Consider the following 26,213-nt stretch of genomic DNA (forward strand, 5'->3'; position numbering starts at 1 on the left):
ATGATCCTTGGCAAATTTCCCAGATGGAAAGTTTTAAGTGTCATCATTTCAGCTTGTTGTAACGTTGCAGCTATTAAAGTCGTCATCAATGTTGTCTTCATGTTTCTCCTCTTGAAGCGGGTGCTGCAATTAAAAAAAAAAAATCCTTTTGTGTCATTATGGTCTTTTATATCAGCAGCCAGCTATTTAGCAAAAACCTTATCTTTGTTTAAGCAAATTATCTTTTTTAAGGTGAAAGCTTATAATGCTGAAATCGACTTAAAACACTTCTTACATTCACTACATTCCTATTAAAAACACACGTATGACTCCTTAATATTTTAAAGACAAAAAAACCCTGGACTAGTTTATCCTTCTGTTTGAAGCAGGTAAAAACAAGCAAGCGAATCAGTAAACAGTAGGATTAGTTCTGTGCCTGCAGATGACTGATTACTGACAGGTAGAAAAACAGGGAAGGAGGACCCAATCACATGTAAAACAAAGCTTTATTTAAACAAAAGGCAAAAACAAAAACCTACTCTGATAAACCCAAAACATTCAGAAAGCCATTCAGACAAACAAAATAAATCCAGAACTGACACAGAGACTAAATAGACACAGGTGAGACTAATGACACAGGTGAGACTAATGAGACAGGTGAGGACAATCAGGGTAATCAAGACGGGAGGGAAACACACAGAGAGGCAGGAAAACACTAAAAACTACAAAGTAAAACATGGAACACTGAAGAATGTAAGAAAACACAGAAGCACGGGGAGAAGACTAAACAAGTGAACACTATCGGCTATGAAACATTAAAAAACACACAAGGAAAACAATCAACACGAGGAAACATAAACAGACTGAAACAAGATAAAATACAGAACTAAAGCATGACATAAGGTCCTTATACTGTAGCTTAAAGGTACCAATGAAAAGCTGATACGCTACAACAATCAGACGAACATTTTAAAGCAAAAACTATCATTTAATTTAATTCTACCACCAGTAATGATTCAACGGAGTTAGGAACTAAAACCAGAAGATATGGTGAAGAAAAAAAGAGTCACGCCGTTTGCCACGAATAAATCAAAAAGACAAAAGAAGAAAATTGAATGTACGCTTTATCACCATCTTAAACATCAAAATACAAATCAAATCAGTCATTGAAGAAAATATTGTGCACCTTTAATGTCAAAAATGCCAATCCTGGAAACGCGTCATTAATTCATATAGTTCCCAGGAAAACAGATCAAATGATAAAGATGCACTGCAAAAAAAATAAATAAAATAAAATAAAATTGCTATTTAATCCAACCAAATAAAACTATTGCAAGTTAGCTTGTAAAGCTATTGATATAGGTGAACATATTCTAACCAGTGACTCCATGTAAACAGTGATCATATGTCTGGAAATGAACATAAATCGTCTTACTGTAGAGTCACTGTTGGTGAAGCCATGGAGATATACGAGGTCTGTTTCTCATGTCCAGCAGGGACTCATCATTTATACAAATGGTCATGTTTGTTACAGAATGGATAACACAAGGTAGAAGCACACACACACACACACACACACACACACACACACACACACACACAAAATCGTTTAAAGGGACCATTAAGGGATCCCTTCAGGGGCCTCTTTGAATGTCTTACATTAAAGTAGCACAAGGCAATCTCACATACGGGCAGCTGCAAATGGAAGTAACAGATAAGTGTATGAAATGTAATGAGTTTGGTGGCCAGAAATGAAAGAATAAGACTTGGTGTGTTCATGATAAGCAGTAGGTCTACTGTACCGAAGAATACATGAGGAATAAACTTATAAATAAAAAAAGGTCTGATGCTGGTCCAGCTGTCCCTGCACGGAAATATCCAAAATTCCTGAAGGCACCATTCAACATTCATCAAAGAGATTTGTGTGTTTTTCAAACATTCACAGTGCTATTTAGACAATCTCACACTGCCAGGAGAAACAATTTGAATATCTGGAGCTTCATTACCCGAACATCATGCAATATTAAGTCAGCAATCTTGTATTCAACACCCAATTTTCTTCTCTGTGGCCTGAGGGAGTGAAGATGCCAGGTTGTTTTGCAGCTGGAACTGTCTTTTTTTTTTCCTTTTTCAGTGTGTTCAACCTTTGGAAGTTCTTCTGGGTGGAAATCATTTCCCATCAGTGTCCATATCGTGTCATTTCATTTGAACAACAAACATACAAATCAAGTACTCTGAAAAAAAAACAACAACAACAAAAAAAAAAAACCCTACAGGTGTTCTTGAGATTTTTAAAGATACCTGATTGGGCGATGAGGGAAGCTGTAATTGCCTCTGGGCTTTTTTTTGGGGGGGGGGGGTTATTTCTTAATTTTCCAGATGGCGGGGAAATCCCAAGTGTTCCTTTAAAGTATGCGGAATGACAGCAGAGGTACAGTATCCCCCTTGTTTAAATGAGTTTCAGTTTTTTGGGCCCCCACCTCAAGCAGGGACTTCGAGTCATCCATAACCTCGCCGAGGTTTAATTGCTTGTGGCTGTAAAGTACCTTCGGGAGGAAACTGGCAGCTCTGCAGAATTCCTGCGTCAGGAGGTACTCAAAAAACACTTCCACGGGACGAAAAGGATTTTTTACACTCATCAAGCATTTCAAATTAATAACACCGTGCATACGCCAATCCCAACAGTGATAACTGTGTGTTTGTTAAAACCTTTTCACAGTGCAGTCAAACCACACCCTCAATCTTTGTTCTCCTTATGCAATGACAAATAATCTAGACAAGTACATGACATCAACTCACACAAATCCAACCAATACATAGATAAACTGTGACGATGAACAAATGTCGTCTTGCTCAAATATTCAGTTTCTTCTCTGCGGACTGGCTGCTGCACTCCTTTGTGTGCGAGTGTTAAAAGAAAAGCCTTGATTCTATTTTTCAATGGCGACCCAACTCGTTTCCAACACCAAAGGTATCTCCTGGAATACACAAAGGACTGCTGCCGTTTTCATATTTCACCTCTCTTTGAACGTTTACCGAAAAAAAAAAAGGGAAAAAAAAGAAGAAAGTTTTTCCTGCGTCTTCCGTGAAGGAAAAAAAAGAAGCAAAGATGCACTCCGCTTTCCTCTCAGCTTGGCTCACCAAGCTGCTGGCTGCTAGCATGCGTGCAACGTTTCTAATAAGGTTTCTAATAATAGGAGTTGCTATGACTTCTTCCATCTGTGATCCATCCTCAATCTTTGGCTTTGCACAGAGATGACTGATAGGTGGAGAGTCAGTCGCCTGCACACAGCTGATAAGCCGAGTCTGTGCCACTCTATGGACTCACCTCTAATCTCCACACAGTTTGATTCCAAAGGTGTGTGTTTGTGTATGCGGTAGTGGACCTCCTAACCTTGACAGTTTAGTGTTTTTTTTTCCAGGCTGAGAAGATATCATCAGGCTGGTTTAAAGTGTAAAGAGAGTTCAGACTGAGCTACTGTGTGTACACTTTGACCCGCGAAACGCTGCAGAGGAAATCTTCAGAGCAAGTCACTGGTTGCCCCTTTAATGGGAGATTTTAGTGCTTTTTATTGTTTATTAAGCGGTCTATATTATTCCGTGAACTGTAGCTCGCTCTCATTGCATCGGAAAAAAATTGCAACCATAAATTCTCCTCGATGGTTTTAACATGCAAGCGCGCGCGTTTAAAGTCGCAATAGCTTTCAGAGGGAAGAAAAACGATACCTGTCTCAGACGGTGAATGCTAATGGAGCTTTTAGTGCACCCAGAGGGCCGAGCCTCAGCAGGAGCAGAAATCAGACGGGTAACAGATGATTACCAGTTGGAAGTTATGACTTACAGTCATGCCAGCAGAACGCATTCAAACATGTTGCTTTTAAGCAGGTGTGATGGAATCATATTAACCATAATCAATTGAGTTCAGTTTGTTTGGAGCACATGGCCGAGCTGGTGATTGTTTCATTTTAAATGTTCTTTTGGATTGTTTCAGCTTCATGAAGTCAATCAATCAACCAATCATTATATGGATTCATAACAAGACGCTTCACAGACGAACACATGGGAAGGTACGCAGGAGGGACTTCTCCTTTGTATTCCTCGCGTTCCGGTTGTCCACAGTTCCTCGCCGCTGAGGAGGGGCTCGGAGCGGGCCGCGCATGAACGAGGACGGCGGTGACACAGTCAGATGGTCGTGGCTGGGCGTCAGGTACGTCCGCTGGTAGACGTGTAAGATCACCTCGCTGAAGGTTTGGAGTCTGGGCAAAGCATGCCGTCTCTACCAACACTCCCAAGAGACCTCCAAAGGCGCCGCTTGTCAACAGGCAACTGCTTGGGGCCCCTGACCATTAGGGGGCCCCTGAGGGCTGACAAACTTAAACCAAAGCACTTTGCCCAAAATGGGCAAATTTTGCAACAACAGTCGGAAACCTCCCTTCGGACAGTTCTGGCACATCAACCATCACCATTTATTTGATTTCAATCCTCGGGAGGGAGAACCCTCATTTGCAATGGTGCCAAGGTAAAACCTCAAAATGAAGGCGCCATAGGAAGCATCCGGATCAGAAGCACCACAAAATAACTCCAAATGTTGGTTCCTTGATAACTCAGTCAAAGAATAACCAAAAAAAAACTCTTTTGTAAGATTGTTGCACCAAAATTACTCAAAGTCACCGATGTGAATTGGGAAACGCTGTTGATTAAAATTCCAGATGAGCACACTGCTGAGCCCACACAAAGTGTTTCCGTGATAATGAAACGAAATCAGTTCAGATCTGACACCTGATTGGCCCGCGTGTGACCTTGGCGGGAGGTTGATCAGCTTTATAAAGAGTTTATGCTAATGATGCTGCATTTTTCCACCCACTGCTACATCAGCACACGACGCATCCCGGAGGAAATCTACACCCCTGACTCCTCCGTGCTGAGGCATGAGGCGTCCACAGATTAGCGGGGGTGTGGAGATGCTCCCACCTGAATTTGCATTTTTAACTGGATCAACCAAAAAAGATTATTTGCATGTGTCTGTTTGCAGTGCATGCAGGACTTTGCTGAATTTAGACTTAAAGAGGAACATAAGCGGCTTCAAATTTCTCCTTTTTTTTTTGCTGCTGTGTCAGCTCTTCATTGTGATACTACTGTCTCCACTCCCTCTTTCAAAAACAATTTAAGAGGTTCTCCACTGAGCTAATGCATCTGAGTACATAACGGCCCATTAACAAAGAGCCGCAGCAGGGATGTAATTGTGATTTAATAGCCTGGGACGGAGGAAGCGCCAATTGGAAGAGACAAGTTTGAATAAACGCATCATTACGTGTGAACCGTCTTTGAAATGTTCCATAAATAAAATGTGAAGGTGACATTTAGCTTCATCTGTAGTTATTTACACGCCTGAATTCTTCTGTGATTCTCTTACTCTGCGCGTTTATTTCTGTACATGACACACAGTTTGCACCACAGATTAGCTTGTTTGAATGGGGGACGTTAAGGCTAAAAATTCCCTCTGTGACAATAGGAAGTTGTCATTGCTTCTATTTAATCCGACCAAATAAGATCTGAAGGCCTTCACCGCTCATCAGGAGGAAACAAAGCCCATGAGCAAAAATAAGATTCTCAAATAAGTCGAGTTCCAGCACAGCGAAACAAACACACGACGGGGTTTTCACCCCAGGAGTGGCTGACAACTGATAAGCGTCTTTTGCTCTGCGCTGAATAAGTAGGACAACGGGGGGGTTAGGGTGGGCAGGCGTGTGTTTGTGTTTGTGTTTTTTTTTTGGGTGGGTGTGGGTGGGTTTATGGGTGTCGGGCATGCCAGGGACCCATCCGGATGATTCATGCTAATCAGAGCAGGTGGGAGTCGTGGATGCTTTTTTTTTTTTTTTTGTAATTGTGAAGTAAACACACTCAGCCGGAGGGGGGGGAGTCACCCTCTCTCTGTCTCTTTCACACACACACACACACACACACACACACATTTGATGATGCTGTTTTCTCTTTTCTTTAGATGGTCTTTGGCTGATGGAGATGCTGTAAATTAACTACTAACTACACAAACACACACAGATGCTAATGCTAAATAGAATTAGAAGCGGTTAAAGCTGAAGTTGAAAAACAATTCGGTTACGCTTAGTGCTTTCAAATTTTGCACTCACATTGATAGATCGACAGCTTCCAAAAGGTAAAAGTCTGCTTTAGAAATGTGGATAAAACATAAGAGAGGTGTAACAATCCGCCTTGAACAGGCTGTAAAATGGACTTACATTATGCACACAACGAGAGGCAAAATCTAAATATACAGGAACAAACTGTAGTTGCTGTGTTCAGGGATTGTCCTGCAGATTAAAAAAGGAGACACAAATAAGGGTTAGCATGATGTGTAGCTCCTGTCAACAGCAGGAGACATTATGTTGACATACTACCATGTACTATATTTGTTTCTCACTATACATCCAGAGCTAAAGCAGGCGAGGAGGACTCTCCTGACAACATGCTCAGACATGTGTTGAGTCAGGCAACATTTGGCCTCTGACCAAGAAGGCCAAGCCGGGGAGCAGATGGCAAGGAGAGGAGCGATGCAGGAGGTCAGTGGTCTCGATGAAACTCACAGTGAGCATCAGACATATGGCGAAGCGGTCCAGAGAGGAGAGGAAAAATACCCCGTTTAGAGGAAATTTAAAATCTACTTGCAGAGAGTCAAGTATTGCAACACAGTGACATTTCTATAATGTTTGCCAAATTCCACTGAAAAATCTGGCACAACGAGTGTACCGGCTAACTGTTGCTCCAGTTAAACATGAGTCATGCACTTTTCTGGTTATGTGGAGTCCTCTGTGAGTGTTATTCCACCAAGAAACATTCAACATATTTCTTGATGTTCCCACAGTCCTCTCCAATCAAATCCCCCATGGAGGGCAGCATTGAGCCAATTTAAAAAATAAAAAAAAAGTCTGTTCCATTGGAAAAGAAGCTGATTGGTGGAGAAATGAAGGGTGAAATAAAATGCCTTTAATAGATTCTGAAATGTTTCAGACTGAAAAAAAACAGAATTGATTTTGGTTGAAGAAAATGTATAGGGCGCGGCAACGCAAAATTCCTTCGCAGCAAACAAGCATAAAAGAGACACGGTGAAAAACGTACAAACCTTGTGAAAAGCAGTGTCCAACAAATGGTCACCCATGGTCCAAGCAATATAACCCATCATGCAGTGCGGTTCACAGCTTTTAATGAGAGATTTGTTAGTGGCTTCTGAGCGCTCTCAGGCAGACAAGAGGAGCGTCGACACGGAGACCCAGAAACACAAAAGAGCTCCAGTTTCCCCAATGATGATGAGAGACACGTGAGCATTGGTTATCAGTGAAATCCATGCTGTTATTTACCGCCATTATTGATCCTCCCCTTGCGTTGCATAAGCTGCGCACTTCTTGTGCAACATCATTGTTGTCATAGTTGAGGCTGATGAGGGGGAGGGGGACTAAACGTTGTTTTTGTATTTGCAGCCCAACATGTTCCCTTTTTTGCCCTCCGTATAAAAAAACACTAATTTAACAAAAATGAAATACAGAGATTTTTTATTGTGTAAAAGTCTTCATTTTTGCTTTGAACGTTTTAACTCGAGCATGTTCTGAACAGAACATCTCTTGCATGGCCACACTTAAACTTTGCCTACTTGTGTCAATGTTTTCGATTAAGCTGCACCCCTCCATCACAATGAACTAAAGGCTTGTCATTAAGCCCCAAGCTGTTTGCTGGCCCCAAACCACAGGGAACACGTTCTTCTCTTCATCCTCTTTTCTCAAAACCTTCATCCAAGTCCAGCACGAGCTTTTTATGAAGAAAAAACAAAAAAAACGAGCATTGTTTCGCTTACGGCCCGTCTCTATTTTACAGCTGTGCATGACTGATTGTTTGAGGCAGGAGGATTTGGGCGAGACAATGCACACCCAGTTAAGACCTATTGATCTACACGCTCTCAGTCTGTGTCCGTCCCAGCTGGTCCTGCAAGAAAATAGTAAAGAAATGTGTGTGTGTGTGGTGGGGGGAGGTTGAGGTTAGCGGCTGCTCTCACACACAGCAACAACTTGGGGAAGCCTGTAGGTCTACATTCAGACGGGCAGGCTGACTTCTGATTTATTAGGCTGTTACATTAAACACCGCAGCTTGCTTCTACCTCAGCCTTGACTCTGCTCGGTTCAATATCCGACCTTCGATTGCACGTAAAGAACAATATGTGGGTGATAGATGATGATTCTTTCTCAATTGAGTTGTTTTGCGTCTGCCATAACAGTTCCTCCAAGTCTTTTTTCTTAATTAAAATGAAAAAAATAAAAATAAAATCTTCTTTGCTCTGCAGATTGTGATGAATAATGTCCTTCTCTCTGAGCCTTTTTTCTGCAGACATATTACGATATTTATTCTGTTTTGCACTGGAGAGTTGGAGGAGGATCGTTGGCTGTATATTAAAACTATGAATCAAAACTGAGCCAATGGACTGAAATCCACAGAGTTTAAAATGGTTGCAGGACGTCAAACAGATTTGCCCTTTACAGATCACAAAAGAGTGAGCGATGCAATTCACAAAAGCGCCACCTTTTTAAGCTGTTATCTCCTATGAAATTGAGTAAAATTGAGAAAAATGGCAACAGCTCCCGGCTCCATTGCAAAGCACACCGTCTGTCACCTTTCAGAACGCTGGACTGGAGGGTATAGGCGTAAACAAAAGAATACGACAATGAGGTTCTTCTATCCTTTTTTCTCTTTATACAATTATTGCCTTTTGGGACTAAGCTGCCAAAGGCTACAATGGAGCTCAACCTTTTCACATGAGAAGATAGGAGGGGCTGCTTGTCAAATTTCTCTCATAAATGCCACCGCAAATACAGCGCGTGAGTCATGTCTGTCTAATTCAGTGGGTGTAACAGGGAGTTTTTGTTTAATTCAGCCACACTTGCATTCTTAGCATGTGGGATGCAAAAAATGGGGCTTCAAGTTAACATGCATTCAGTGGCAATGTGTGGCAACGCTAGCAGGCTCATGTTTAGAAGTTTACCAGCCAACCAACATTGCCGTATTCTCATCCACAATGGGAGAAAATCTCAGTCTGCCTTACCAGCTGCAAGTCATCCGAACCCTACCTTGGGAAATCAGCGGAAATCACCCACAGTACATGTGCAATCAATTGATTAGGTCATTTCACTGCCTATACTTAAACAACATGTCTCAGGAAAATGGGGTGTTGAGGGACATATACAGTACAGGACAGGCTGGACTGTAAATTGCTAAACACTGATTTTCTGATAGTTTAACCCACCCATAGGGAGTGTTTTAGACCAGAGCTGTTCTGCTTTTGTCAGATTCCTTACTTATTACAGAATCTGGGTCAAGCTAATACCATTACAGTCTGCAAATTAAGGTTAAATAGCTTCAGAGATGGCGTGTTCTTTGCAAGGGTCAGTGTCGGCCTACGACCGCTAACATAATGAATCTGCAGTGAAATGTTTCAAGGTGTGTACACATGAGAGAACAGCTGCAAGTGCTCTGCTTCTATGCAGCATATCATTTCTATGTTTCTTTAATCAGAAAAAAAAATAGTACTGTTTGGTGTTGTATAAGTGTTACTGCAGCGGTGTCGCAATTAGTTTGTGTGGTTTCTCTCTTCTCCACCCTGCCTCACCACGTTTGCTGAGTAAGCTTCCACATTTCCCAAAATCCATTTCAACATGTTTCAGAGAACTAGAGAGAGAGAGAGAGAGAGAGAGAGAGAGAGAGAGAGAGAGAGAGAGATAGGACATCACTGTTTAACTAAATGAGACTGTAAGAGCAGTGTGCAGAAACAGTGAAAACAATAAAGGCATGAAAGCAGCTCTTCCAGTCAAGAGAGAAAAGCTAATGTTTGGATCCCTCCTTCAAATGCACAACATGTCAGACATTCTGGTTTATGGGGCTAAACTCTGGGTGGAGAGCGTGTTAGATGATCGACATCTTACACAAGAGACTACTCCCATGTGTGTCTCATGATTATAAAAAGCAATCCAGACTCTTAAAGGAACCCCTTGCTGTTTTAATACTGTACAGTGACAAGGATACAGCTGTTGTCTTGCCAAAAAGTTGGTCCCATACGTCTTTTCAGGAGTTAATATGAAAACACGTGCGGGTGAAAGGAAATTAATCAAAGCTGAAAGGAAAAGTCGAGGCTTTTAAAGGAATGTGTTTTTAATCCCTCCCTGAATGATTAAATCAGTGAGTTAGCTTAAAGAATAGCAAGGCTAGCAAGAGTGATGCTAAGCTAAATTTTATTTTAGGTATACTCTACACCAACTACATCTACATTTGTACATGCCTTATGCTTAACCTAGAAATGCAACAAATGAGTGCTAGACATAACAATTGAGACTTCAATTGATTCTTATTGTGTGTCCATCAATTCAGGCATAAGGAGAACGTTTGTGTGTCTTTAATCTTTGACATTTATCTTTCACCTGACAGCCCTGTTTTCCAGCCCCCTGACAACCTCATACATCTTGGGCTGCATGTATGTGATGAAGTCATTGCATGATATATAGGCCTTGCTGTGTGAGGAAAAGCATTTTGCATGCTTGGCAGCCCCGGGGAATTTACCACAGCCTGTACGACATTGTCTGCTTCCAGTGATACTCTAGCTTTTCAAGCAGGCAAGACGATGTAGTGTGACTCACAGAGAGCTTTTTGTTCCATTCAGCTGCTACAGTACCTACTTTTTACTGAGATGTCAAGAAAGTCAAGGACTTGAGTCCAACTTGTTCTGAAAGGAAACACTGTTGTACTGCTGAGCTGAAGAGGTGAATGTTTCCACTGTTGTGTAAAGTTTAAACTTCTCTAACTCATTTAGTGTAACAGCTACAGTAAATGTCATTCCCGGAAAGCTCAGAGAGCACAATATCTATTTCTTGTGTATTCTGCTGCACATAAACTTGCTGTTACACTGCGGCAAAACTCAGCCCCATTCTTCAAGCTAACGTAACGTTAGCAAGCTAATGTTTGTCGTTAAGTCTTCACCTAGCAAATTGGTTCTGTGTGTTGAGTTCGGTATGTATTGAGCACACCTATTCACAACATCCAATTTAGCAAAAGTCCACAATGAGTAAATTAAAAGAACAAGTCCCAGCAGTGATTTCAAGCCATTATTTACATACTCAAACCCAACCTAAATTTACCCAATCTGGGCATCAGTAGATGTTCCTGTCACTGGCTCATGTCAACTCTGTGAAACTGGGTCATTTATAATAATATAAACCACCCATAAGAGGGTGAGTTCATATGAATAAGCCTTTTTAAGCTGACTGTATTTGTGGTTCTTCCAGATCTGTCTTTGTCCTGCTCATTTAAAAAGGCTTTCTGTTAGACAGGGCAGACAACATTACATGTCAGCTGCATGGCTTTGTCTGAGTGTTACAGACCAGGAGGCAGACAAGCTTAATGAAGGCCACACCTGTGCAATCATGACAATAGATCACAGGTGAGGCTCAAGCTTTTATGGACCAAATTGAAAGATGAAATAAAAACGACACATTCATTTAAATTGTATATCCATACTACTCTCATGGTCACATTCAAATAATGTGCATGTAAAGGAAGTAGGATTCTTTTTTAAGGTGATAGTACTTTTACTAAACACTAAAATAAGTTTATGATTTGATCCCTGTGCCTCTCCAGTAGTATTTTCTGTCCAACTTGGTTCTCAGAAGGCAGAAACTTGTTTAACATTGCTTCGATTACAAACCTTTTAACACATACAAAAATGTGCCTGGAGTTAAGTTGTTTGCACGACGAGTTCGAAAGTCCATATCTGATTTTTGCCAAGTACAACCTGCTTTGACCCATATCTGATTCCTTTGTTTGCACGTTCTATTTATTTTACCTTAGAAACAACCTTTGAGTGCTGTGGTGTCAAAATGACAAGCTTTACCATTCAGTGAAATTACCATTAAGAAATACTTGTTCGAGTTGTTTATTTCTTTCATTTCATTTTGTGAATATTATTCTTGGCAGCCTGAAGTGTGCAAACATGATTGCTTTCCCTCAGCTTGGAGGATAATGTTTATACTGGTGATAATAGTCAGAAAAATATGATCCAATACATCTCTGTCAGAAGAATTTGGTACTAAATGGAAAGTGGACTTGCGCTTCCTAGTCTTCCGACTACCCGGAGCCCTTTATACACTGCAGGTCACACCTACCCATTCAAATGCCGATTGCAGAGGTTGCCATGGAAATGGTCCGTCAGTATTAACTCTACCTTTTCATACATATTCCCACACCGCCAATGAAGCTGTAGGAGCAACTTGGGGTTGAGGACACATCGGACATGTCGCTGCAGGAGTTGGGGATCGAACCCCGACCTTCTGGTTGGCAATAACCATTAACACATCTATTTGCTGAAGTGGTTACAAACTGAAGACTCACAAGGTATTCTTTATATCATGCTTAAATTCAATAACCAAAAAAAACCCCAATCTCTTTGATTCCATTTGCATTTATTCTAAAGGGAAAATAGAGAATTCAATAAATATTGTGGCAACAACATTGGCAAAGACATTTGAAGGTGACATCAACATTCAAGAAAAAACATGACAAGGTACACAGGGGGAACAACAGATTAGAGAATGAAGATAAGAGTTTGGACGCACAGAGCTGCCAAACACGACAGCGGTGGCATTTGAAAAAAGCTCACGAGAGTTTCAAATTAACATTAAAAGTGCATCAATACCTTTGAAATTCAAACAGCTCTGTCATTGCACTGTTGTTGGAGGGAAAACAACACGAAAGAAAAATCATTTTCAGATTGACTTTGACACCCATTTGTTGTTTCCATGATGACAATATAACACTGATAAGGCCAACTTACAATTCAAACCATTTAGAAAGAACAAATTTGTACAATGTGATTAAAGGCCTGGTCACGCCACAAAGTAGAGAATTGGTTTTCCCTGTCTTACAAATTATGTGCTTGAAGGTGAGGCTGCTGTAGCTAGTGAGCTAAGTGCTAACACGCCAACAAGCTAGCTCGTGCTTCCAAAGTTGTTCGGCCCATTCTATCGTTTTAGTCCACTTCTGCACACCTCATCTTAAATGTACGACCAAACAAATGCCTTTTATTGTTCAATGGCAGCAAACTGAACCTGAAATGGGAAACATAAATGTATAGTCTTTTTGCACGAGAAAAACCACCCAACGATAGAGTCCAGCTTTACACGACAACGATCTGAACAAAAACCGCAAAAGTGGCGTTACGTTCCCACTTTTTATTCTGCGTTTAGAAGAGCGTCTATGGGTGGAAATCTGTGCCCACGATGAATCCTCTGTAGGGTTTTTAAGTCCTGAAAACGCCGTCGCCGTCCAAACGAAAGGCACATCTGATTAAATATTTTGTCGGTTTCCCCAGGGAGCGTTTTCGTGTAAAGTCAGCCTAAAAGATTCTTGTAAAACTAACCGACCAACCAACTGACTTAACGTTGCATTTCTACGATGTAGTCATTGAGTAGCTGAGAGAGCCATAAAGATTACCAAGTGTCATTTAGCATGCTTGTTAGCATGGTTGCTAACAGTAATTTCAAACGATAATCTACTCCTGTCTAGTAACCGTCCAAAAAGCACTACTCTTTGCTGAACTATTGAAGATCTTTTAATGCAGGTTAAACAAACAACACAACTAGAAGGCTGCGATAACCTTTGCGATTTTTCATTTCCTTGCAGATAAACTTTGTTGACATGAGCAAATACGTCAAACTGGAATTCACAGATTCTTCGTCAGTTTTTGCTCTTCAAATGCTGGTGCGACCAGGCCTTGAGATTATTATACCCAACCGCAGATTTTTAACACTTCTGGGATATGCAGAGCAGATGTGATGCAACTGTGATGTTTTTTTAGAGCCTGATAAACAAATTCTAATATTTGTTCGCAGTTTCCCCTTCTCCCTAAGGTGCAGTAAAGAATGAGTCATGGCTCAAACTGTCTCCTTCTGTTAGGCTTCTCATTTCACACAAATAGTACATTTTATGCGTCTCCAATGATCGACAATTTCAGTTTTTTGCCCCATTAAGGGGGACATTGAAGGGTTTTAGCACCTATTATGAATGTTGTTATAATCTTTCATTTTCACAATAGTGTCAGGGACTGATTTTCAAACCCTGGAGGCAGTTTACGGATGGCTCCCAAATATAATAGAGAGGAGGCCATAAACCCGTCAGTGTGGGGAGCAGTTAGGATAATCTGTCTTTTGAGATTCTTCATGTTTTCATAGCTGTTGAGGTACAACAAGTGGGCACACAATGGCTGTCTGACTGGTACAAACGTGCGGTTTTAAACTCCCAACTCCGGCGTGCTCTTGGCTGCAAGTCAACAGGATGAAGCGAAAATAAAACAATGATGCAGGAACACACCAATGACTTCACATTATACCGACAACATATCAGAGACATGGGGGGGGGACAAAGAGCATCAGGTTTACTTTGTGCAGGACTAACAGATTCCTCTTGTAATCTCTGCAAACAGACTAACGGTAAGAGGAGCAGAGGCGAGAGTGAATCACGTCCAAACTCGAGTGATGAAGGCCTCCGAGCAAAAAAGTCTTTGATCCAGCACAAACAAAAGAACCTTATTCTTTCTTTTCCCAGGCAGTGAACGCCCATCGCCACCTTTTGGCTCTCATTCAGAAGATCACATGTTTTTAACCCTTCCTTCACAAACGAGCATCTGCCAATGACATCACTCCTCCCGCTCACTTCCTGTTGGCGTGGAAAGCCTCGATTGCATCCGCATTGTCCTCCCACAGGAAGCAGGTCACTTCCTTTTCCTTGCAGGTAGCCCGCTGACAGATAGCTTCCTCGCCTGGTGGGGTTGAGGGGGGGGCCACATGGATTGGGATGCTACTATGCTTTGAGTTTTCATTGGTGTAGAGTATTCCAGTAACATGTACACGAATTTAAGCTTATAAACCCCAGTTCCAGACGAATAAGGGGTCTTTGGCATGCAGGAGAGAGCCTTGCTCAACAGCTTCCTGCTTGCACTGTGCTCAGTCTTCATCCTCAGTTTAATCCACCTCAGTCTGGTCAGTCACATGACTGAGCAACTTTTGGCTTTGTCCTTCCGGAGGTCCGAAGCCACCGCTGCCAAGTCGGGCCTGCTGGGCATGTGTGAAATCCTTTTGTTGCCGCGGGTGGTCTTACTGCGCTTGACATTTTTGTTGTTTTTGTTGATGCAGGCCAGCGTGGCCACGTGGAAAATGTCTCTGACGCTGTTCTCCGACTGCTGGGCCGAGCACTCGATGTAGGGCGCCGATATCTGCTTGGCCATGCTGGAACCCTGATGAGGAGGAGGTCAAATACAGTCACAATCGGATGAAGAGGCTTAGGCGAGTCTGGTTAGCAAGCAGTTAACGCATTTCTTTGGTACTCACGTCAATACAGACTAGAGGATTTCCGATCTTAAGGATCAGTAAAGCATGCTTACAGTTGAGTACAATGACGGATTATTCATGATTTCCTTTGCTAAATACTTTACTAATTGCTTCTTTAATTCAATTCAATTGTGCTGTTTTTAAATGTTCAACATGCAGCCTACCTGGTCATAAGATACCGGTGTTTGTCTGTGGTTGGACAGCTCCACCAGCGTGCTAAGGTCAGTGCGCAGGTCCGACTTGCATCCAACCAGCAGCATCTTCGTGTTGGGACAAAACTCTTGGATCTCTCCTTTCCACTGCAGAGAGAGAGAGAGAGAAAAGCTCAGTCATGCCAACTTCAGAGAGAGAAGGAGCTTAATCTTTCAACAGAAGTGAGAAAAATTGGGAAATTTTCTTCCAAACGCAGCTGGCAAAAGGTAAATTATGAGCAGAGGATCAATGTTTAATTCCATTTCCCATGGGATTACATGTGAATAAAATGGTCAAATCTATGTAAAAATATGCGCATTGGCTGGATCAACCTGGCGCAACATCCAATGAGTTTCAACCCCCCGGTCTCCTTGCCCTTTAAGTACAAAGGTTACAGCTGCAACTTCCTGGAGCCCCTCGCGCTTTGAACCCTGGAAAGGAACTACAAATAATCCCCATGTTTCCGTCGTGACAACAATAAATGCTCTGTGATCGATGGCGTTCCTCCTGGGGATTTTCATCTAGCTGCTAATGTGCCTCGGGGTTGACTGGTCAGGCGATCGAGTTCATTGAAATTTCAAGAGGAAGTTGTTTGGTACAGTTTCAACATCACCACTTGACCTAAAGCCTAGACCATTGCTAATGCTAACCAAGATGTTCATGGTTTGATATATGGCCTCTGACCAACAGAACATTAAGGGAACATGCAGGTGGAGCACCAGGCTTTACCAAACACAACTAGAACTACTCATCACCTCACGTTGAGGGCAAATATGACTAGCTTTAAGCAACACACTTGGTGTTGTTGTAACTTTTCTGTAAAAAACAGGAAGGTCCTGAAATAACAAGAGCCCAAGCTAGGCTCGTTCAAGCAGCAGCAAACAATGGTTGTACATACATAATCCCATCAAAGCCTTCCAGCAGTCAGATGACTGATGCTGCATGTCTTGCTTTATGATCAGTCGACACTCCGACATGTGGAAGTCACTCAGTTCCACCACAGTCATTCGACACAAACCACCAGCCGCTCCATGCGAGAACGGTGGCCACAAGAGTTTAAAGGTCCTTAGTGTGACGGACTTCCTTTTTCTGGGTTGCTTTTGGGATTTAACCCGGCGACCTTCCAGTCACACCACAGCTCCGTCACAAGACTACAAAGCACTGTAGACTTTTTGATCCGCTTGAATTCAAAGTGGCCTTTGTAAGCTGGTTCAAACAATAGCAAGAATTCAAATTAAAAGACGTCTACAGGAGTTCATCAAAGGCGAACCTCGTGGATCAATGAGTGGAAAAAGTGCTGCAAACCTTCTTGAGTACGCTGTCCAGCGTTTCAGGGCGGCTGATGTCGAAACAGATGAGGACGGCGTCGGAGTCTGGATAGGAGAGCGGCCTCACATTGTCATAGTATGGAGATCCTGAAACAAAAATAGAGAATTCATACACTGTGCAGATTCTTCAGGGTTGTTAGAGAGGAGAGGATACGCAGGTTTATGCTTCAGTTCATCCTTAAAAAAATAAAAAATAAAAATTGTGACTGGCCTTGAGAAATCCCTGAAAGCAGTCTCATATTTAATTCACATTCTCTGGATTATCTTTAAAAAAAAAAAAAAGGGACCCAGGGAGAAACCTTGCATCAGTGATTTGGAAGAGAAAACAAGACAACTGCAATTACTTGGTATTATTAGAAAAGGTGATCCAACTCTAGATTAAGATTTCAACTGTACAACCTTTTCTGGTGCCTTTTTGTAGTGTCGTTGGAAGGAAACACGAGAGTCTGCAAACAGGCCGACAGAAAACCTCAAACATATTTGCTTGGATGTGCTAACACGGCCATATCATCACGTTAAACTCCAAAGCGTTTCTGACAGTTATTCTCTCATGGCATGATTGCAGCTCGACCGTAATCCATGGCAACCAAACGAGAAAAACAAATAATGCAGGATCAGTGCAAAAAATGTGCTGACTATAACAAGTTCACATGTTGAAGAAAATCCTGGCTGGAGAAACGGAGAAACTTCAGAGAGAGGGAAATGACTGCGCTCCACAAAATTGAAACCATGTGTGAGGGAGACGCCCCATCTCACCGCCAGACTGAAGCATCTCCGGAGAGGAAGGGGGACCAAACGGGGAGGGGAGGGGAGGGGAGGGGAGGGTGGCGTCATGTCAAGGTGAGTCAAGATCACATTTCAAGAGTTGACCACACACAATCGGCTGCCAAAAAATCTGGAGAATTTTGTTTTTGGGAACTGAAGGTTCCCCTGGGAGGTCCTTTCTCTAAACATTGATGCGGAGAAAAGGCAGGAATGTGAATGTCACACTCGCACATGTGCGCGCACACACACACACACACACACACACACCAAGGGATCTGGTTTACCTAATCTAAACAGTCTGAATCGTAGACAGCACTGTTTAAACAATCCTCTCTACCCTTCAGGCAATGAGCTTGCACAACAAAGCGTGACACCAACTGATGTGTGCACAATAAATGTAGAAATCTGAGACGCGTCTGTGTCCGTTTTCATACTTTCCCAGTGTTTGAGCCAGGACTTTCCAAGGGGCTGATTTGGGCTGATGTAAAAATCTCTGCATCATCGAACAGGACATAAAAAACTACACACCCATCTAAGCTTTATTCATGGACTTCTCATGTGAGCATATATTGTGAAACAGACCGACAGGACACGATTCATGAGACAAACTCAGCTGTAGGTTTTACCACTTAAGGGAGAGGGTACAACTGCTTACACCAATTGCCTCCTGGAACTTGTAGGCACTCAAAAGTTAAAATTCTTCCCTAATGAGCCATAAAGCATTGTTGAATATTGACTAAAATCAGCTTCATCAGGACTGTTAGGAAGAAAAAAAATTCATTTGAGTAAAAACATTTGATTGCAGAGAACCGAAAATGTGAGGTATCATTTGATACTAGTCGTGAACAAGCAAACGGGTTTAAGCTAGCAGATAAGCTAGCAGTTAGCAATGGACAAAGTGGTCATGGTAAATGGACTTCAGCCTGTGCAGCGCCTTCTCTGGTCTTCTGACTAGCTCTTTAACAGGTCACAGCTACCCATTCACACGCTGATGGCAGCAGTTGCTATGTAAAGTGCACATTAGCATTAACTAATCCCATCCGTACACATTGAGAAATTGCTGACTAAGCGTTGGAAGCATATTGGGGCAAAGTGTCTTGCCCAGGGATACATCGAACATCTGGCTACACAAGCTGGGGATTAAAACCCCAGACCTTCCAGTTGACTCTAACAATGAGCCACAAAAGAATTAGCATTTAGCTTTCTGTTAGCGTTCTTTGAGCTGCTATTAGGCTAACACAGACCTGTCCGTCCTGTAGTCTGGCTAATGCAGTAACAGCTTCTCATTTCTTAAAACCAAAGGATGTTGACGGCACTGAAGAGAGCAATTTAGCTTCCCAGAAGTTAAAGAGATAAGATATCTTTTTTTTAATTATAATTCAGCAGGGTCTTTGACACAATGGCTGGCTCTGTCGTAAACCCTGAATCCAACAGTATCATGTTCCCAAATGTTGATTCACAAAAGCCATTGAGGATTTAGCTTATCTTAACAGTCTTCACTGTTTTCAAAGCAGGGAAATAATGACGCCTAGACGCCAAGGACAACAAATAGTTTCGATTATTTTTGATGTCTTGATCTGACCATAATGGGTTTCGGATGATATTTCCCAACAACTTCCTGCTTTTCCACTCTCACCCCTAGAGGGTCTTTTGAGCCTGATAAGGTGACACCAACGAAACCAAAAAGGCCCGACACTGAGCAGCTATGGGACACAAGGCCGAGGAGGAACATGGGATCCCCCACAACCCTCCCCCCCCCCACAAGAATTCTTTTCCAATTTTTCACAGCTGTGTCAAAATCTTTCACAGCCACATTGTATTGTTTGGAGGTTTTTTCAACCTTCACTGCCTGGAGCGAATCACAGGAAAAATAAGACGCGGTGACTGAAAGGGTAGGCTGTAGATTCATTTTACAAAGAATTGATTGTTTTTACCGACTCGATGTGAGGACACGCATGTGTGTGTTTCTGCTTGCAGTGTGTGAGGTCTCGTTCTCAAAGTGTCTCGAGCGTGAGCACGTGTTCCTGCGAATTTACCTGGAGATTCAAAGTATTTTTAGCAGCGTACCCTCCGAGTGCATCCCTGCAAAACTATTTCAAGCTGTGCTGCATAAACAGGAAAATGAAGAGCCGTAAGTTTCAAAGAGGATCAAATTGTGCAGTGCATGTTAAAGTGCGTGTGTGGGGGGGCTGTAAATGGTTTTCAGGAGGGTTTTTAATCGGAGACGTTGCTTTTCTCGTCTGGCATTTACAGCGGAGTCGTAACTGCGTTAGGCTGAATTCTGCATCGAGGTCGTCTTCTTGCCAAGCGGAAAAGATAAGAGGAAATCTAGCAGCCAATACACAAACACACATAGACACACACACACACAAAGACCTGGTGACCGTCATCTAATTAGCTCCTGTCATTGTTCCCCCACAGGATCTCTAAATCTGGAAGGAAGACGCACACCCTGTCCACCCTCTTTGTCCTTTAAACACACACTGACACACAATCTGCAGCCCTCTCGCCTTCTCTTAAAACACATCCGCCCTTGTGCGTCGCTCACGGCAAATGAATACTCCTCAGCACAATGACATGCGAGAACACAATACCAACCTTAAACCGATTTTTCCACGAGTAAGAAGGAACTCTTCTAAGGTTGAAAAAAAAAAAAAAAAAAAAAAAGCTCTTCCTTCCTGGTTTACCGGTGTGTTATTAAGACTGTTTTCCCCTACAGCTGGAGTGGAAAAACACCACTTAATGCTATAAATATACATGAAACAAGCAGGGAAATGCATACTGCTCTATTTCTGAAATGTGACTCATTATTCAAATGTCCAGATGTTCCATTACAGCAAAGAAAAAGTCCCCCCCCCCCCCATCTGGAATACCAGGCTAAGTTTTTCATGATGTTCCAAGATATCGCACAAACGCTTCACTGACATGGAAATGTGCTTCGGCTCACACACAGTCCTGAGGTAAGCCAGCTGCGCCCAACAGTCTGGAGGTACAGCAACAGGTCTGCAGGCCTGCTGATTTACTGCATTGCTAGCATAGCTGAGCTTGGGGCTGGTGTGAGTGTGAGTGTGAGTGTGTGTGTGTGTGTGTGTGTGTGTGTGTGTGTGTGTGTGTGTGTGTGTGTGTGTGTGTGCACTGAGCCCTCGGGAACACCTGTGGAAACAACAAACCGCGACAGGCACGTCCAGCCATTCCACACCATCGAGCTTGAATCTCTAACCCGTCAGCAGACAGACACTCTGAACACAAACAGAGACGACAAAGAGCACTTCTAACTGCAGTAACCTTAAACAGTACATCTGCTGTTGTTGCTGTGGTTACCAAGATATGTGTTGTCTCTGCAAACACTGACAGTTACCATTTCAAAAGCCACTAAGCCTGAAGAGATGACACAATATGATATGCAACACTATATTATCCTGTTCATGTCATGTCGCTCATGGTAACACAACTGTTCAACAATATGCTAAGAAAGCTAAAACTGACTTTTAACCTCACTCTTAACCCCCGCAGTTAGCTACAAAGACTTTCATATTTCTGCATGTTGGATCCCAAAATATGAAGGCAGCTGGACTCAGATACCAAGTCGAGTAAATGGCAAAAGATCAGAGGCTGCAAGTGCATTATGGTCCATGTAGGCACCGTTTGAGCCTCAGCGATGGATCAAAGAGGAGGAGAGTTTAATCCATTTTGGTTCAAATAAGCAAGTTCGAGGAATTGGCAGTTCCAATTGACTACATTCATCAAAAATGGATTATATGTCAAGATCCCAGTATGATGCAACTTAATACCACGCAATCACACATGTCCATTTTCAAACTAATTTAAAGACAGATGCAGCTCACTTCAGGAAGACTTCAGGAGTTACTGGTTTACATAAATAGGTGGTTTTAAAGGGGACATATTATTATTATAGACATTGTATTTAAAGAGACACACACCAAAACGGAGCATCCTGAGAGAGCTAGTTTCTACAAACCTCCTCTGCTGCTTGATTCATGTTGTATTTGGACCAAAGCAGAGCACAGATGTTTCATTCAGAGCACAGGAGGGACTGTTTGAAAAGGTGAAAAAGTGGTATAATATGTCCTCTTTAAATTGGACTTACAGATGTTCTGTGTTAAACAACATAACTTTAAAATCGGTCCTTCCATATTTCAGTTGGCTAATGGACTGTTCAGCATGTAACTTGAAGGGCTTGCAAACTGTTTAAAATCGATTATCAGCCAGCAGCAGCTACATAACCATCAGCTGACATCCAACAAAAAGTCAGCCCACTCGACAACTACTCCTCGCTTTCCTCTTTTTTTTTTCCTTCAAAAAAAGATCCAGCATGTCCTGTTAAGATTTTACGTAAGTCTGAGTGATATTCATCAGTTGTCTGTCTTATGAGACATCCCATGACTTGTTGTTGTAATGTGGTCGAGGTAGGTGCTGATGCTACAGGCCACTTTTGCCTGAATTGACCCAACCGACAGACACTGGCAGAAATTCAGTCTCCCAATTATTACCAACAAGTACAAACAACTTCAATATCTCCATATCAGCCCAAATCAGGTTACAATTATAGGCCTCTGATTTCACAAGGTCATGTGAGTGTGTAGTACCGAGTGTCTCCAAATGTGGGAATGGTATTGCTTGATCTTGGTGGTTAAAGTACTCGCTGTTAGAGGGTGTTAATGACACCCAATGCCACATTAATTATAAATGGGGGAAACAATCATCAAAGTTAATTTAAAGGCCACGACACATTATACGCGAGGTGTGACATCACGCAGAGTCCTTCCATGACTTTAGCCGACAGGAAGTCTATTAATCTCTCAGAGGATTCCACTGTCCTCAAGTTTACATGATGTATCAACACAGTCCGCTCAAGGCTTCCTCACATGTCGGCAAATTCCAGCATGATTCGATCCCCCCCCCCTCCTCCCTTTGATACGAGGTAAGGCTTTAGCGAAGCACGCAACTTCTCTTTCACGCCGTCAAGGATCTGGGCCTGCCGTGGGTACAATGGGGGTCTTTGTGGAGGAGGAAGTAAAAACCTTTAGTCTGAGGAATGCCAGACATGCGGCTCCAATTCGCTGAGCCCAGAAATGTGATCCAATGCAACAATGGCTGCCGAGCGAGGGGAAAGAGGGGGCAAAAATGTGTCTGAGCAGCAGAGGGGCTCACAAAGAGCATGAAAAAGTTCCAGGGTTGTCCGGCATTACATGGAAACCAGCTCATGAAACGTGGGTCTAGAAAACCGAAGTCTCCCAAGCGTCTTCCTCCAGAACTTCCATCTCTAACTTACACTCTTTCCTGATTTTCAAAGTGAGTCAACTTCGTCTCTGCTGAGACGGCAGCTGTTCAAATCCGTAGACAACAAAAAGACAACCGGAACCTTGTCATTAATTTCCCAGGGATTTTATCAAATGAGATCCCTGATAGTTGAATGAATGAGTATGTTGGGGAGTCCCGAGACAATACCTGATAGTCCTCTTGGCTTTTGAGAGATGGTACGTAGACAGTTATAAGAATGTGAAAATGGGTAGCTAATCTCAACTTTGCAATTCCACCCAATTCATCATTTTTTATGGTTTTTCAGCTCAGTGTTTTGGTTTATTAAACTGTACTGTTTAGGTTGATCGTCACGGTCTCGAAAAGTGTAGCTTCATGTCGGAGAAAGTTTCTGTTTTTAGGAGTAAAAGGAATCAAAAACCCTTAAATTCCAAAAAATGACAGGTTAAATCTTCTTTAATAAGCTCTGTTTTAAAGGTTTGTTAATTACTTTTTCCATTGGTTTAAAGACGGGCATCGCGTCTGACATGGTTTGAAGTTATTTATTGTGTTTTTAAAAACTTATTTGACAAGCAATAAACAAGAAAATCCAAACGACATTGTAGAAAATGTCGAGAGTTCTCGCCTGGCCTACGATTCCCCCCTCTCACTTTTTGCTCCTTTCAACTCATGTAATGAGAAGCTGCCTCAGGCACACAGGTGCTGAGCCACAGGGGTTGTTCTGTTTACCTTCTCCGTCTTCCTATTCTCCTGTTTGACTCCTTGGCAAACACCTTTGTACCTCATTTAGACAGGCAGACAGACAGAGACAGACAGACAACGTAAACCACTTCCTCTGCCGGAGAAAGGAATAAGGGCGCATCAAAGGCTGCGCCTCGGCCCCCGACGGGCCCCGCCCTGAGTCCTGGGAAGCAGAGCTAGCACAGACAAGCAGGGTGGGGGACAAATGGAAAGCAATGGAGCAGGCAGGCATTTACCTTAATGACCTGAATTACACCCATCACCCTCTGTTTTAAATACACACCAGGCTGCTCATTAGACCAGTCGTCACTGCAGAACAAAGACCACCACGGTGAGAGGAGGTGTGTGTTTTGATGGGGGGGTGGGGTGGGGTGGGGGTTATGTTGCCTTCAACTCAGCGTCCTGGGTTTTGTCAGGGTGCATGCTGGGATTTCACACACCTCAGGAGATAAGAGATCGATTGGATTGGTTATGGCCAATGGGTGTCTCTACAAAGAAAGCCGTCGAGCCGAAAGCTGTATCAATCAGTCAACCAAGGGTGTGTGCATGCTTGGCAGTGTGTTGGGTGGGGGTTGAGGATTTAAAAAAAAAAAAAAGGGGAGAGGGGGGGATTGGCTGCATCTCAGACCCACTGATCTAATAGGGACCGCGTCTCCCCCCTCGCTGTTTTATGAAGCGCAGACAAAAAGAAATATGGCTCCAGGCGGCCGGCCAACACAGTGCAATAAAACAAAATTCTCACCCTGGCTTTCATTTCTTCGCCTTTCCACTTCTTAAAAACACACACACACTGTAGGGGTGGAAGAATTTGAAATTTGAGCTCCTCGTTTTGCCTGTCTTTAGTATTCCTCTGCTTGGAAGCGAGAATGATCTTACATTTTCATTTTCTAGCTAATGTTGCTATTCGAAATCCAGATCACTATAGTCACGTTTTTTTGTTCTATTTCAAGAAAGACCAAATGTTTCACACCGATTTCCACTTTCGGGAAAAAGTTTCCCAACCATTTCTTTGGAATTCCAAGGCCAGAGACCCGCAACAGCTGGCTGTCGACTTGTCCCCGCCCACCACCACATGCTCGCACACACTCAACATACGCCCTTGCTCACGCCTGACTGCTGTGCTATTCACTAGTCGGGCACTGATGGATGGGAAAGTTGGGTTTGTTTACACACACAACCTCACGTTGGGCTCACACGCACACACACACACAGCGTCAAAGCAAATGGTTTGAACCCTGAATGTTTAAGTGATAAAAAAAAACTGGAGTTACATGTTGCACAACAAAACTTCCCCTAAAAGACGCATTTGGAAGTATTTCAAAAGTGTGTTTGCCAGATGTGTGACCACTCGCTCTCATTTTCTTCCCTTTCCTGTTTCTTCATTGCCTTTGCTCATCTGGAAAGAATTCAGTCTCTCAGAACAGGGTAGAAACAATTCTAAATGTTTTTTAGAAGGAAAAAGGTGAGCAATTTCTGAGGGGAAACATGTCAGACTTTTGAGGGGGGGGGGGGACACAGAAAGGATTAACCCAGCTTTATTGATCAAAATGGGTCGCAGATTAATTTTCATTATTCAAAATAAAGCAAGTCTGGGGAGATCTGGTCAAATCTGACCTCTTATCAGTAAGGTAGCAGATTGCATGTCCAGAGGGGCCACAGTGGGTTTTGTGCAAGTGGCCTGCATGTGTGGACATGTCCTTACATTTCACCAGAGCATATTTGCAGACCAAAAAAAAAAGGGGCATATTTACCTGAGGTGTCCCACAAACTGAGCTCAATCCTCTGCGTGTCGATTTCAAAACTGGCGGTGTAGTTCTCAAACACGGTGGGGACGTAGCTCTGCAGGACATGCAAAAGAGAGGAAGTGTTTGAAACTTGGATGACTGTGTAAATCACATCAGGTAGGACATAGGCCATTGTCATTTACATAAAACAGGTATTAGTGCATGCATCAACGTAACACATCTCTCCTATTTCACGTTTAGTATGTGTGTGTGTGTGCGGGGGGTCTGCAGGGTCTCACCTCTGGGAAACAGTCCTTGGCGAACACGTGAAGCAGAGCAGTCTTCCCGCACTGGCTGTCTCCTACCACCACTATCTTACACTTCACACTCTGACTGGGATCCATGCCGGATTTCAGAGATAATTTCTGACACGAGCGTCTGTCCTTCATTGATTTCAGTCGGGATTAAGAGTGAAAAAAATACAATCCTGCGCGCGTGGGAACCGTCGAGATGTAAAAAGAGACAGATGCGGTAGATCGCGGTGGTTCCCCAAACGTGCCTGACTGCCTCCCCCGGTGTCTCCGCCTGTTCTGAGCCGGTAAATGCCATTTGCCTGTATTTATAACGTCGCAGGAGCCAATGGCAGCAGTCTGCACGAGGCTTGTCCCTCCCGCGAGCCCCCACTCAGCAGCCAGCTGGACCTGCCTCCATGATGGCGCCCCCGTTAGGACTACAACGAACACAACCTTTATTATAATTACACAAAGCACGACATT

General features: G+C 42.9%; 1 protein-coding gene across 1 annotated transcript; it reads right to left on the bottom strand.

Moving 5' to 3' along the window:
* Positions 1-12,468: 12,468 nt before the first annotated feature.
* Positions 12,469-25,981, bottom strand: rnd3a (Rho family GTPase 3a). Its single transcript, XM_079336379.1, has 5 exons — positions 25,737-25,981; positions 25,465-25,552; positions 16,905-17,014; positions 15,572-15,706; positions 12,469-15,313 (listed from the first exon to the last, which is right to left on the bottom strand). The coding sequence occupies exons 1-5, from the start codon at positions 25,884-25,886 to the stop codon at positions 15,065-15,067; spliced, it is 732 nt and encodes a 243-aa protein (XP_079192505.1). The 5' UTR covers positions 25,887-25,981; the 3' UTR covers positions 12,469-15,064.
* Between the last annotated feature and the right edge of the window lie 232 nt (positions 25,982-26,213).

This window comes from Symphodus melops (genome assembly GCF_947650265.1).
Source record: "Symphodus melops genome assembly, chromosome: 23".
NCBI classification, from domain to species: Eukaryota; Metazoa; Chordata; class Actinopteri; order Labriformes; family Labridae; genus Symphodus; species Symphodus melops.